Raw genomic sequence first — 12,744 nt, 5'->3', positions numbered from 1 at the left:
AGGAAGCTGGATGAAGACATCGGTACCCGTGCATGGACACAGGTAATGACAGCTCGCTGCGCACTCTGCTAACGGGGACACAGGGGGGGCAGATCTCAAGGGAACGAGGGAGGGAGGTAGTAATGATATGGCCGCATCCCGCATACCACGCGCGGCTGGCGCCTCGATCATTTTTTTTTGTGTGCAGTGGCACCCATCCTCCCCACCCACGGGCACCCTTACCCTCCTCCCCACCCACGGGCAGGGTGAGGGTATATTAATTAAAACAAAATAAGGGCATAAATATTATTTAAAAAAAAATTTCAAAAAACGATGGTGGGCGTGTGTAGGGGGGTGTGGTAGGGGGTGTGGTTAGGGGTGTGCCCAGTGTCCTGGTTTCAAAGTTTAAAATCTTGGGAGGTATGCGTATTGATGTCATCCTGCAGGTGATGGGACTTCCTCTGTAGGGTCCTGCTACCACATCTAGAGTGTTGGGAGACACAGCAACCTTCTGGCCATGGCACGTATTGATGATGTCATCCTGCAGGTGATGGGACTTCCTCTGTATGTGTTATGATCACTTCTGCAGCATGTACTGCTGGCTGCAGTTGTACTGTAGACAAGCAGTTTTTTGTTTCTTTACATGCATTTGCTCGCATAGTTTTGCTTGCACTCACACTAAGTGTTGATTCCATTTGCAGTCGCTCTGCAGTTCATGACAGTTTGGGATGCTCTTGTGAAATCAAACATTGTGTGTTGCAGTGGAGCTGCAATCCCTTTCATGCAGGTTGCATAGTTTTGTCTGCCTTTTCCTGCTGCCAGCTTGTGACTGATTATCATTCACCTGTGTGGGAATCTGCATGTCTGCTCCCATTGGATGACGTCAATATAAAGAGCTGCTTCCTGCAGTGCTCCACGGGCTATCATAGCTTCAGTCTCAGCCTGTTACTCTGGGCCCGTTCCTGGTTCTCGTGTTATCCCGTGTGGACTGCACTGACTCCTGCGTAGGAGTCAGTGAGTCCTTCTAGTCCTGTTCCTGTTTATCAGTATTTGTTACTCTGCTGGTCTTGCATCATATATTGGTTCATCGCCAATATATACGCATACTAGCGTGTTTGTTATTTTCCTTGTATTCGTGTTACGTTAATATATCAGTGCTGCTGGTATATACGTACTCGAACTGTTGACATCCTGTGTTCAGTCAGTTTTAGCACGTTTCGGTAGATTGCGCTTATCGTGATCACCCGTGCTTAGATAGCTCAGTCCTGTTTTTGCGAAGTAGACCATCCCTGCGTTCGCGATTGGCTACCTCGCTTCAGTCAGTCCTGTTTATGGGCGCTTGCTGTTACTGAGTCAGTGACTAGTTTAGCAAGCGTTCATTCTATCTACCTGTCCTGATCTTTCTGAGTTCTGGTTAATGCGCTCAGCGCTACCTTGCACTGAGCCACTATTGTTAAGTAATGTTTGTCGTTGCTCTGATCTACGCCTGCTCTGTGCGCCACATCTCCTACTGGAGTCAGTCCTCTCCTCCACTAGTGCGTTCGCACTATAACTGGGGATATCCTGGTTCCTTGTGCTTGCGTGTGTGTCTCCTTCACGTCAGGTTATGCATTACGTGCTGACTGTGGAGAATATACCACCGAGCGTGACAGTAGGGTCCTGCTACCACATCTAGAGTGCTGGGAGACACAGCAACCTTCTGGCCATGGCACGTATTGTAGGGTGACCATATTTTGATTTCCAGAAAAGAGGACGATCACAACAGCATGTGGGCGTGGTCATGGGTGGGGCCAAATATACAAGAGCTTAGCAGTGAGCTGTCCAACTTCGCGGGCATGGAGGGTTTTTCCAGACCACATGGTGGAGGGCCGGCCGACCACAAAATGCAATCAGATTCGCAGAAGATTTCCCCACAAATTGCAATGAGATTGGCAACAGATTTCCCCACAAATGGAATCAGATTGACAGCAGATTTCTAAACAAATGCAATGAGATTGGCAGCATATTTCCAAACAAATGCAATCAGATTGGCAGATTTCCCCACAAATGCAATGAGATTGCCAGCAGATTTCCCCACAAATGCTATGAGATTGGCAGCAGATTTCCCCACAAATGCTATGAGATTGGCAGCACATTTCCACACAAATGCAATCTTATCGGCAGCACATTTCCTCACAAATGCAATCTTATTGGCAGCAGATTTCCCCACAAATGCAATGAGATTGCCAGCAGATTTCCCCACAAATGCTATGAGATTGGCAGCAGATTTCCCCACAAATGCTATGAGATTGGCAGCACATTTCCACACAAATGCAGTGAGATTGGCAGCAGATTTCCCCACAAATGCAATCTTATTGGCAGCACATTTCTTAACAAATGCAATCTTATTGGCAGCAGATTTCCCCACAAATGCAATCTTATTGGCAGCAGATTTCCCCACAAATGCAATCTTATTGGCAGCACATTTCCCCACAAAATGCAATTAAATTGTCACCAGATTTCCCCACAAAATGCAATCAGATTGTTGCCAGATTTCCCCACAAAATGCAATCAGATTGTCGCCAGATTTCCTTACAAAATGCAGTATACGTAGCCAGGTCTATAGTGGGCTAACATTAATTACCTGGAGGGAGGGTGGTTGGGCAGGCTGGGACGCTATTTGTGGTGCAGGCACTGCACTGGGTAGGCAGTTAGGTAGCCGGGTGGGAGGGTAGGCAGTTAGGTAGCCGGGTGGGCAGTTAGGTAGACAGGTGGAAGGATAGGCCGATAGGTAGACGGGTGGAAGGGTAGGCCGATAGGTAAATGGGTGGGCAGTTAGGTAGCTGGGTGGCAGTGTAGGCAGATAGGTAGATGGGTAGGCAGATAGGTAGCCAGGTGGGCAGTTAGGTAGCTGGGTAGCAGGGTAGGCAGATAGGTAGACGGGTGGAAGGGTAGGCAGATAGGTAGCCGGGTAGGCAGTTAGGTAGCAGGGTAGGCAGATAGGTAGCTGGGTGGCAGGGTAGGCAGTTAGGTAGCTGGGTGGCCGGTTAGGCAGATAGGTAGACGGGTAGGCAGTTAGGTAGCAGGGTAGGCAGATAGGTAGCTGGGTGGCAGGGTAGGCAGTTAGGTAGCCGGTTGGGAGGGTAGGCAGTTAGGTAGCCTACAGTTAGGTAGCCGGATGGGAGGGTAGGCAGTTAGGCAGCCGGGTGGGAGGGTAGGCAGTTAGGCAGCCAGGTGGGAGGGTGGGCAGTAAGGTAGCCAGGTGGGAGGGTAGGCAGTTAGGCATCCGGGTGGGCAGTTAGGTATCCGGGTGGGAGGGTAGGCAGTTAGGCAGCCGGGTGGGAGGGTAGGCAGTTAGGTAGCCGGGTGGAAGGGTAGGCAGATAGGAAGCTGTGTGGCAGGGTAGGCCGATAGGTAGCCGGGTGGTCAGTTAGGTAGCTGGGTGGGAAGTTAGGTAGCCGGGTGGGCAGATAGGTAGCCGGGTGGGAGGGTAGGCAGTTAGGTAGCCAGGTGGGAGGGTAGGCAGTTAGGAAGCCGGGTGGGAGGGTAGGCAGTTAGGTTGCCGGGTGGGAGGGTAGGCAGTTAGGTAGCCGGGTGGGAGGGTAGGCAGATAGGTAGCTGGGTGGCAGGGTAGGCAGGCAGTTAGGTAGCCGGGTGGGAAGTTAGGTAGCCGGGTGGGAGGGTGGACAGTTTGGTAGCCCGGTGGGAAGATAGGTAGCCGGGTGGGAGGGTGGACAGTTAGGCAGCCGGGTGGGAGGGTAGGCAGTTAGGTAGCCGGGTGGGAGGGTAGGCAGATAGGTAGCCGGGTGGGAAGTTAGATAGCCGGGTGGGAAGTTAGATAGCCGGGTGGGAAGTTAGGTAGCCGGGTGGGAAGTTAGGTAGCCGGGTGGGAAGTTAGGTAACCGGGTGGGAAGTTAGGTAGCCGGGTGGGAGGGTGGACAGTTAGGCAGCCGGGTGGGAGGGTAGGCAGTTAGGTAGCCGGGTGGGAGGGTAGGTAGACAGGTAGTTTAGTGGGGTAGGGGCCCGACTCCGATCCTCCTCGCCCCTCCTGGGGGTCCCCCCTCCTTTTATGAGCGGCGGGAAAGCGGCATATACAGCAGGCTCCGGCGGGGTAATCAGACGCTAGAGGTCCAGCTCCCTCCCGGGTTACGGTGTCTCCTCTGTATGCCGCTCGCAATAAACCAGGAAGCAGTGCAAGCAGCATACAGAGGAGACAGCGTAGCCCGGGAGGCAGCTGGACCTCTAGCGTCTGATTACCCCGCCGAAGCCTGCTGTATATGCCGCTCTCCCTCCGCTCATGATAGGAGGGGGGACCCCGAGGTGAGGGACGGGGTTGATCGGATTCGGGCCCCGGGGGTGAGGGGAAAAAAAATGTGGTGAACCCCGGCCCCGGACATTTCAAAAACCCGGGAGGACAGTAAGATACCAGGCAGCCTCCCTACTCACTTGCACACTATTCTGTCAGATAGACTCTGCAACTGCTGTGCAGGAAATGCTGTAGAAAACAAAGGAAACCCTGAGAATTCCCCATGAGGAGATGTGCTGGCCCAAAACCTGTTGGTTCTGTCAGATTTTAACTGCCTACTTTTTCCGCGATAGTGCTCCTGTAAAGGCTAGTTCCCCAACCCTGTCCTCAAGGCCCACCAACAGTGCACGTTTTGCAGAAAACCACAAACATTCACAGGTGAGATAATTGGTGTCTCAGCAGATGTCATTACCTTCCTGTGGATTTCCACAAAACATGCACTGCTGGTGGGCCTTGAGGACAGGGTTGGGGAACACTGCGAAAGCTGCAAGCTGATGCTGACCTGGCGAGGTTGGCATCTGCACTGGAGAGGACCGGAAGGCACCAGAGCTGCGGCGAGGGCACAGAACGACTGCCAGGGGCTGGAGGAAGCCCCAGATAAGTCGATTTTTATTTTTTTTTAATAGATCGGACCTTCTCTTTAAATGACTTCCGAGGCCAAATGTAGAAAAAAAATGAAAAAAGTTATATACCTGCATCAGTTTGGAAGGCACGGAGGATGCCGTCCGTGCCGTTCCCCCGCCGCTCAGTAGACCCCCGAACGGCTCCCGACCCGGGTTGGGCTCTCCTGCCTGTACAAAGATGGCCGCCGGAGCTGGCCGCGGCTGCGCAGTCCGCATAGCCTCGAGTGTACAGGCAGAAGAGCCCGACCCGGGGGGCTACTGAGCGGCGGGGACCCGGCGGGACGGCATCCTCCGTGCCTTCCAAACTGATGCAGGTATATAACTTTTTTCATTTTTTTTTCTAAATTTGGCCTCGGAAGTCCTTTAAAGTGCACCTAAAGCAAAGAAAAGAATGTTTACCCTGGGCCTCTACCAGCCCCCTGCAGCCATCCTGTACCCGCACCATCGGTAAGCGATGCTCCAGTCCCCCCGCAGCATCTGATGACCGCTGTGCATGTGCAGGCCTGCACGTCCTTGATCCCGGGAGAATTCTGCACATGCGCAGTAGAGATTTTCCTGGAGGCGTGTGGACCGAGGCCATGCATCCGGTTGAAAGAGTGATGGCGGGCACAGGACGGCTGCAGGGGCCTGCTACAAGCCCCAGGTAAGTTAAACCTTTTTTGTTTAGTTTTAGGTTGCCTTTAAAGTGGATCTGAACTCTTGCTCAGGACAGAAGGAAAACAGAGAAATGTGCCCTGTATGCACGTAGAGAGTTTAGCCTGTCTAATTCCCCCTCATCTGTGTCTAATCATAAATTGTAATTTGATCTCTCCCGTGTCACATGACTGCCATTTCAGATAAGCTCATTTGAAAGCATAGTAGGTTAACACTATGTCTGCTTTTATGAAAGCAGGAAGTAGACACACTGCAGATTTATTGCAGGATTTTTATCAGCTGTAACAAAGAGGTTTCTGTAAGACCAAAGCAGCGGACACTGATAACCCTTCCTCTCCTACTTACCTGTGCAGATCAGTATCCCAGAAGTTTACTGGCTTGATGCCATACTCAGTGTTGCTGTCATTTCTGGATTAGATTCAGCCTCATGATGACCAGGAACAATATATGTGTGGATGTTGTGCTGGAGAACTGTATACATCATCTGCTGTCTTTATTGAACAGAAACACTGAGCAGTGCTTGGAGGGTAGAGGGAGCTTTTATTTCACAAGTACAGGAGAGACATGCCCCAGATCCAGCAGGGGACAGTAGTGAGCTCACCCCCAACACATCTCACCTGCAGGAGAGAAACACCCCAGATCCAGCAGGGGACAGTAGTGAGCTCACCCCAAACATCTCACTTGCAGGAGAGACATGCCCCAGATCCAGCAGGGGACACAGTAGTGAGCTCACCCCCAACACATCTCACCTGCAGGAGAGAAATGCCCCAGATCCAGCAGGGGACAGTAGTGAGCTCACCCCAAACATCTCACTTGCAGGAGAGACATGCCCCAGATCCAGCAGGGGACACAGTAGTGAGCTCACCCCCAACACATCTCACCTGCAGGAGAGAAACGCCCCAGATCCAGCAGGGGACAGTAGTGAGCTCACCCCAAACACATCTCACCTGCAGGAGAGAAACGCCCCAGATCCAGCAGGGGACAGTAGTGAGCTCACCCCAAACACATCTCACCTGCAGGAGAGAAATGCCCCAGATCCAGCAGGGGACAGTAGTGAGCTCACCCCAAACACATCTCACCTGCAGGAGAGAAACGCCCCAGATCCAGCAGGGGACAGTAGTGAGCTCACCCCAAACACATCTCACATGTACAGGAGAGACACGCCCCAGATCCAGCAGGGGACACAGTAGTGAGCTCACCCCAAACACATCTCACCTGCAGGAGAGAAACACCCCAGATCCAGCAGGGGACAGTAGTGAGCTCACCCCAAACACATCTCACCTGCAGGAGAGAAACGGCCCAGATCCAGCAGGGGACACAGTAGTGAGCTCACCCCAAACACATCTCACCTGCAGGAGAGAAATGCCCCAGATCCAGCAGGGGACAGTAGTGAGCTCACCCCCAACACATCTCACCTGCAGGAGAGAAATGCCCCAGATCCAGCAGGGGACAGTAGTGAGCTCACCCCCAACACATCTCACCTGCAGGAGAGACACGCCCCAGATCCAGCAGGGGACACAGTAGTGAGCTCACCCTAAACACATCTCACCTGCAGGAGAGAAACGCCCCAGATCCAGCAGGGGACAGTAGTGAGCTCACCCCCAACACATCTCACCTGCAGGAGAGACACGCCCCAGATCCAGCAGGGGACACAGTAGTGAGCTCACCCTAAACACATCTCACCTGCAGGAGAGAAACACCCCAGATCCAGCAGGGGACACACTAGTGAGCTTACCCCAAACACATCTCACCTGCAGGAGAGACATGCCCCAGATCCAGCAGGGGACAGTAGTGAGCTCACCCCCAACACATCTCACCTGCAGGAGAGAAACGCCCCAGATCCAGCAGGGGACAGTAGTGAGCTCACCCCCAACACATCTCACCTGCAGGAGAGACACGCCCCAGATCCAGCAGGGGACACAGTAGTGAGCTCACCCTAAACACATTTCACCTGCAGGAGAGAAACACCCCAGATCCAGCAGGGGACACACTAGTGAGCTTACCCCAAACACATCTCACCTGCAGGAGAGACATGCCCCAGATCCAGCAGGGGACAGTAGTGAGCTCACCCCCAACACATCTCACCTGCAGGAGAGAAACGCCCCAGATCCAGCAGGGGACAGTAGTGAGCTCACCCCAAACACCTCTCACCTGCAGGAGGAAATGCCCCAGATCCAGCAGGGGACACACTAGTGAGCTTACCCCAAACACATCTCACCTGCAGGAGAGAAATGCCCCAGATCCAGCAGGGGACACAGTAGTGAGCTCACCCCAACACATCTCACCTGCAGGAGAGAAATGCCCCAGATCCAGCAGGGGACAGTAGTGAGCTCACCCCAAACACATCTCACCTGCAGGAGAGAAATGCCCCAGATCCAGCAGGGGACACAGTAGTGAGCTCACCCCAACACATCTCACCTGCAGGAGAGACACGCCCCAGATCCAGCAGGGGACAGTAGTGAGCTCACCCCAAACACATCTCACCTGCAGGAGAGAAACACCCCAGATCCAGCAGGGGACAGTAGTGAGCTCACCCCCAACACATCTCACCTGCAGGAGAGAAATGCCCCAGATCCAGCAGGGGACAGTAGTGAGCTCACCCCAAACACATCTCACCTGAAGGAGAGACACGCCCCAGATCCAGCAGGGGACACAGTAGTGAGCTCACCCCCAACACATCTCACCTGCAGGAGAGAAACACCCCAGATCCAGCAGGGGACAGTAGTGAGCTCACCCCCAACACATCTCACCTGCAGGAGAGAAATGCCCCAGATCCAGCAGGGGACAGTAGTGAGCTCACCCCAAAAACATCTCACCTGCAGGAGAGACACGCCCCAGATCCAACAGGGGACACAGTAGTGAGCTCACCCCCAACACATCTCACCTGCAGGAGAGAAACGCCCCAGATCCAGCAGGGGACAGTAGTGAGCTCACTCCAAACACATCTCACCTGCAGGAGAGAAACGCCCCAGATCCAGCAGGGGACACAGTAGTGAGCTCACCCCCAACACATCTCACCTGCAGGAGAGAAACGCCCCAGATCCAACAGGGGACACAGTAGTGAGCTCACCCCAAACACATCTCACCTGCAGGAGAGACACGCCCCAGATCCAGCAGGGGACACAGTAGTGAGCTCACCCCAAACACATCTCACCTGCAGGAGAGAAACGCCCCAGATCCAGCAGGGGACAGTAGTGAGCTCACCCCCAACACATCTCACCTGCAGGAGAGAAACGCCCCAGATCCAGCAGGGGACACAGTAGTGAGCTCACCCCAAACACATCTCACCTGCAGGAGAGACATGCCCCAGATCCAGCAGGGGACAGTAGTGAGCTCACCCCAACACATCTCACCTGCAGGAGAGACACGCCCCAGATCCAGCAGGGGACAGTAGTGAGCTCACCCCAAACACATCTCACCTGCAGGAGAGAAACACCCCAGATCCAGCAGGGGACACAGTAGTAAGCTCACCCCAAACACATCTCACCTGCAGGAGAGAAATGCCCCAGATCCAGCAGGGGACAGTAGTGAGCTCACCCCAACACATCTCACCTGCAGGAGAGAAATGCCCCAGATCCAGCAGGGGACAGTAGTGAGCTCACCCCAACACATCTCACCTGCAGGAGAGAAACGCCCCAGATCCAGCAGGGGACACAGTAGTGAGCTCACCCCCAACACATCTCACCTGCAGGAGAGAAACGCCCCAGATCCAGCAGGGGACAGTAGTGAGCTCACCCCAAACACATCTCACTTGCAGGAGGAAATGCAGGAGGCTAGGTTTACCGACTGATATTCCTACATTAGGCTACTACATATGGGGAAGAGTAGTAGTGAGAAACAGGAGGGCGGAGATGGTAGAAATAAATGTGGGTGGAGCTGGCTAGCTATAAGCGGGTGGAGCCGAGACACAACAGTGCTTAAAAGTTTGCGAGCCCCTTTAAAACTCCTTATATTTTTATATGTGATTTTAACATCATAGGATTTTAAAACACGTCCTAAAAGTAGATTGAAACTTTAAACAAAGGAAAAAATGATTATATTTGTTTACAGGTTTATTGAAAAAAAAAAGATGAAATAGCACATCCCTGTGTAGTAAAAGTCAGTGAATGCTGAGGATTATCATATACAGTACTACTGTGCAGAACGCTGCCAGGGACAGCAGCACAACGTGAGAAACAGCCTGGCCACGCATGCGCGACTCGGCCAGACTACCGGGCTTTACTGCAGGGGACAGAAGCCACCCGGGGAGATGGCCAGGGACGAGCGGCATCAAGGGGATTAAGGAAGCCACAGGTAAGTATAGAACCTCAGATGTCTTTCATCTCAGGTACACTTTAAATAAGTTTTACATTTAGAGAAATAAAAACACTGTATTTCGGGTATAAGAACCTTATGCCACATGTGAAACATGGTGGTGGGAGTAGAGTTCAAACACTTTTGCCACATGCAGACCTGTTATTAGATCAGATTTTAATAAATACACGACCAAACTTAATACTTTTTGTTTTATTTGTTTAACTTCGTTTTCTTCATGTTCTTTTAGATTTTTTTTTTTAAATAAGAGGTTTTACAGCAAGGAGAAGTGGGTGGAGTTAAGACATGTGGGTGGAACTGTGAGAAATAAGAAGGCGGAGTTAGAAGATATAAGGGTGATGCTGGGATAAATAAGTGGGTGGGACGAGGAGAAATATGTGTGCAGAGTTAGATGATATGTGGATGGAACTGGGAGTGGGTGGAGTTAGAAGATATATGGGTGGGATTGGGAGAAATAGGAGGAGTTAGAAAATGTGTGTGGGACTGAGAGAAATAAATGGATGGAGTTAGAAAATATGTGGGTGGAACTGTGAGAAATAAGTGGGTGGAGCTAGAAAATATGTGGGTGGATTTAGAAGAAATGTGGGTGGAGCTGGGTGAGACAAGTGCATGGTTCAGCAGAATTCCTGCAAGGAGATCTCAGATTTGGGTGAAGCAGGATATGTAGAATGTAGCTGCCCTGGAATTAGCATAGTGGTTTGTGAGGCTGCAGATCCTCACTACTCCCCATTAGTAGACTCATCAGAGATGACCACACTGGCCGGCCAGCACGGTCTGATGTCCCAGCACCATCCTCAGAATATCTGAGTTCTTATAGCCTCCCTCATCCCGACCATCTGAGAACAGTGCAGACCTTCTGCCGGAGTTCCCTCACTCAGCGAGACCCTCAATACTCTTCAGCCATGACGAGGACAATCAGTGCGCTCCACCCAGTGAAAGGGTGGCAGCCCTGCCCCCGGCCTGTCTGGTCGTTATACTGCTCCCAGAGGAAGCCCGATTCCTTGTACTGCCTGTACAGATTGGCTAGGAGGTTGATCCGTAGCTCACGATAGATGCTCCCTGCTCTCTCTTGGTAGGGTCCCTCCAGCTGGCTATAGTGGTGAAGAGCTCTCACCACCAGAAAGTTCACATTGACCCAGATGGGGCCTCGCCAGTAAGGAGGGTCATGTTCTGTGTTGTGCTTCATGTACATAGGACTGCTCTTGGACAGGGAGCGGATGCCATATGGGGTCCAGAGCTTATCAGGGTCCCTGATCTGCTCCAACAAGCGCCCCAGTTTGGGGGAGTCTGGCTGCAGAAGCTGGAGGAGGAGTGGAAACAGGGAGACGTAGCCCAAAGCACCAATAAACTGTAATTTCGGGGCTTTCTTCACCACTCGTATCAGCCTCGGAGGCGGGACACTACGAGGATCTTGCCCCGGAGCGAGTCGCGGTTTTTCCCATTCCAGTACTGTGTTCTGTGTGTGGTTACCATAATCGGCATAAGCTCCGAGTCTTTCAAACCAGTGGAGCCGATCCAGGAGGGAATTATCAGAAAGCGCCAAGTAAGACTCCTTATACCGACTACCATCTTCTCCTAAGAGATTACAGATATTGGCCATCACTTCTGAAGCTAAAGCCATCCAACACCTCAGGTCCACATGACGCTCATCATCAGAGGGGTGAGAGGCCCGCGGATAATCGTCCAGACCAGAGGTCAGAGTCTTGGGGTTCAAAAATCGTAAGGTGTCTCTGTCTCGGCCACGCCAACGGTAAGAATATGGAAGAGGTCCATTCTGTGTCTCATTAAACCAATTATACCAGGTCTGGAGACGAGGGAACGCCCGACGCAAAAACTGCAGACCTTCTGGAGCAATATCTTTACTGGCCAGCAGCTGGCGTAGTGCCAGGAAAAGCGTGGGAGGGTTGGCATTTTCATCCCATTGAACTACAAACTCTGATGGCACTTTGCTTCGAGCTTCAGGTCCAAGGATCTGTTCCCGTGGGATCCAGCCATCCGCGTTCATCAAGTCCAGCCAGTGGCCTAGCGACTGCCAGGCTAGAGATGGATTCCACTGGGCAATTAGCAGCAAATGGAAACCCTCATCCCACAGAAAACCCCGGGGGAAGAAAGAGCGAGATGGGACAGCCGTGTACAGGGGTGCCACAGGATAGGCCACAGGTTCAGGATTGTAACGTGACTGGACTAATGAGCTACCATAGAAATAGCCTATCCCACCCAACATGTTGGACAGTGCGGCTTGAGCAAACGCTATTTGTTCTGGGATGAACCCCTTCTTCTCCAGCTGGAACATCTGCCGGAACTTCTCCTCCATATGAGTCTTGTGCTTCTCCAGCTCGGTAGTCAGAGCTGCTCCAGACAGTGTTCCTGGCCTCTCCCAGAAACTTCCCGACTCGAAGATGACCTCGGCCTGGAAGGGCAGCTGCAGGGTGACCTGCTGGATGATGAGCTGAGAATGGTCGGAGCCTGGCTGTGGAGGAGGATTGTAAACATCTACTCCGAAGTAACGTCTCTTGTTACCGCCGGGACCTCCGGAGGGGTGGCTGAAGCGATCCCTCAGACTGGTGCGCACCACCTCCGTGATGTGATGGAGTCCAGGGCATGTCGTCACCAGATGGTTATAGCTGCAGAGAAAATAGAGGATTAATAACAGAGATACAATGAGTGGTAGGAATCCTATTCCATGGTAAACAAGAGCAGTAAACACAGAGTTTACATACGGAAGACCACAAAGGAAGCAAATGTTATGTGCCAGAGCCGGGGGAGGGTTCAGTAACAGCTCAAGACACCCTCTGGTGGCTGGAGGAGTCAATCTTTATTTCTTTATTTTATGCGAAAAATAGGGCTGTTGTAGAGACTTTGACACCCAACTAACCTCAGAATGAAAGA

General features: G+C 52.3%; 1 protein-coding gene across 1 annotated transcript in view; it reads right to left on the bottom strand.

Moving 5' to 3' along the window:
• Positions 1-10,031: 10,031 nt before the first annotated feature.
• The window catches only part of MOGS (mannosyl-oligosaccharide glucosidase), a 37,361-nt gene continuing 34,648 nt past the window's right edge, over positions 10,032-12,744 (bottom strand). Inside the window, exon 5 of the mRNA XM_068273555.1 lies at positions 10,032-12,479. Within this exon, the coding sequence (XP_068129656.1) occupies positions 10,742-12,479 (1,738 nt within the window). The 3' untranslated portion in view covers positions 10,032-10,741. The remainder of the gene's footprint in view (positions 12,480-12,744) is intronic.

This window comes from Hyperolius riggenbachi, chromosome 1, assembly GCF_040937935.1.
Source record: "Hyperolius riggenbachi isolate aHypRig1 chromosome 1, aHypRig1.pri, whole genome shotgun sequence".
NCBI lineage: Eukaryota > Metazoa > Chordata > Amphibia > Anura > Hyperoliidae > Hyperolius > Hyperolius riggenbachi.
The sequence above is the reverse complement of the archived record's forward strand: the minus strand, read 5'-3'. Positions and strand labels throughout refer to the sequence as shown.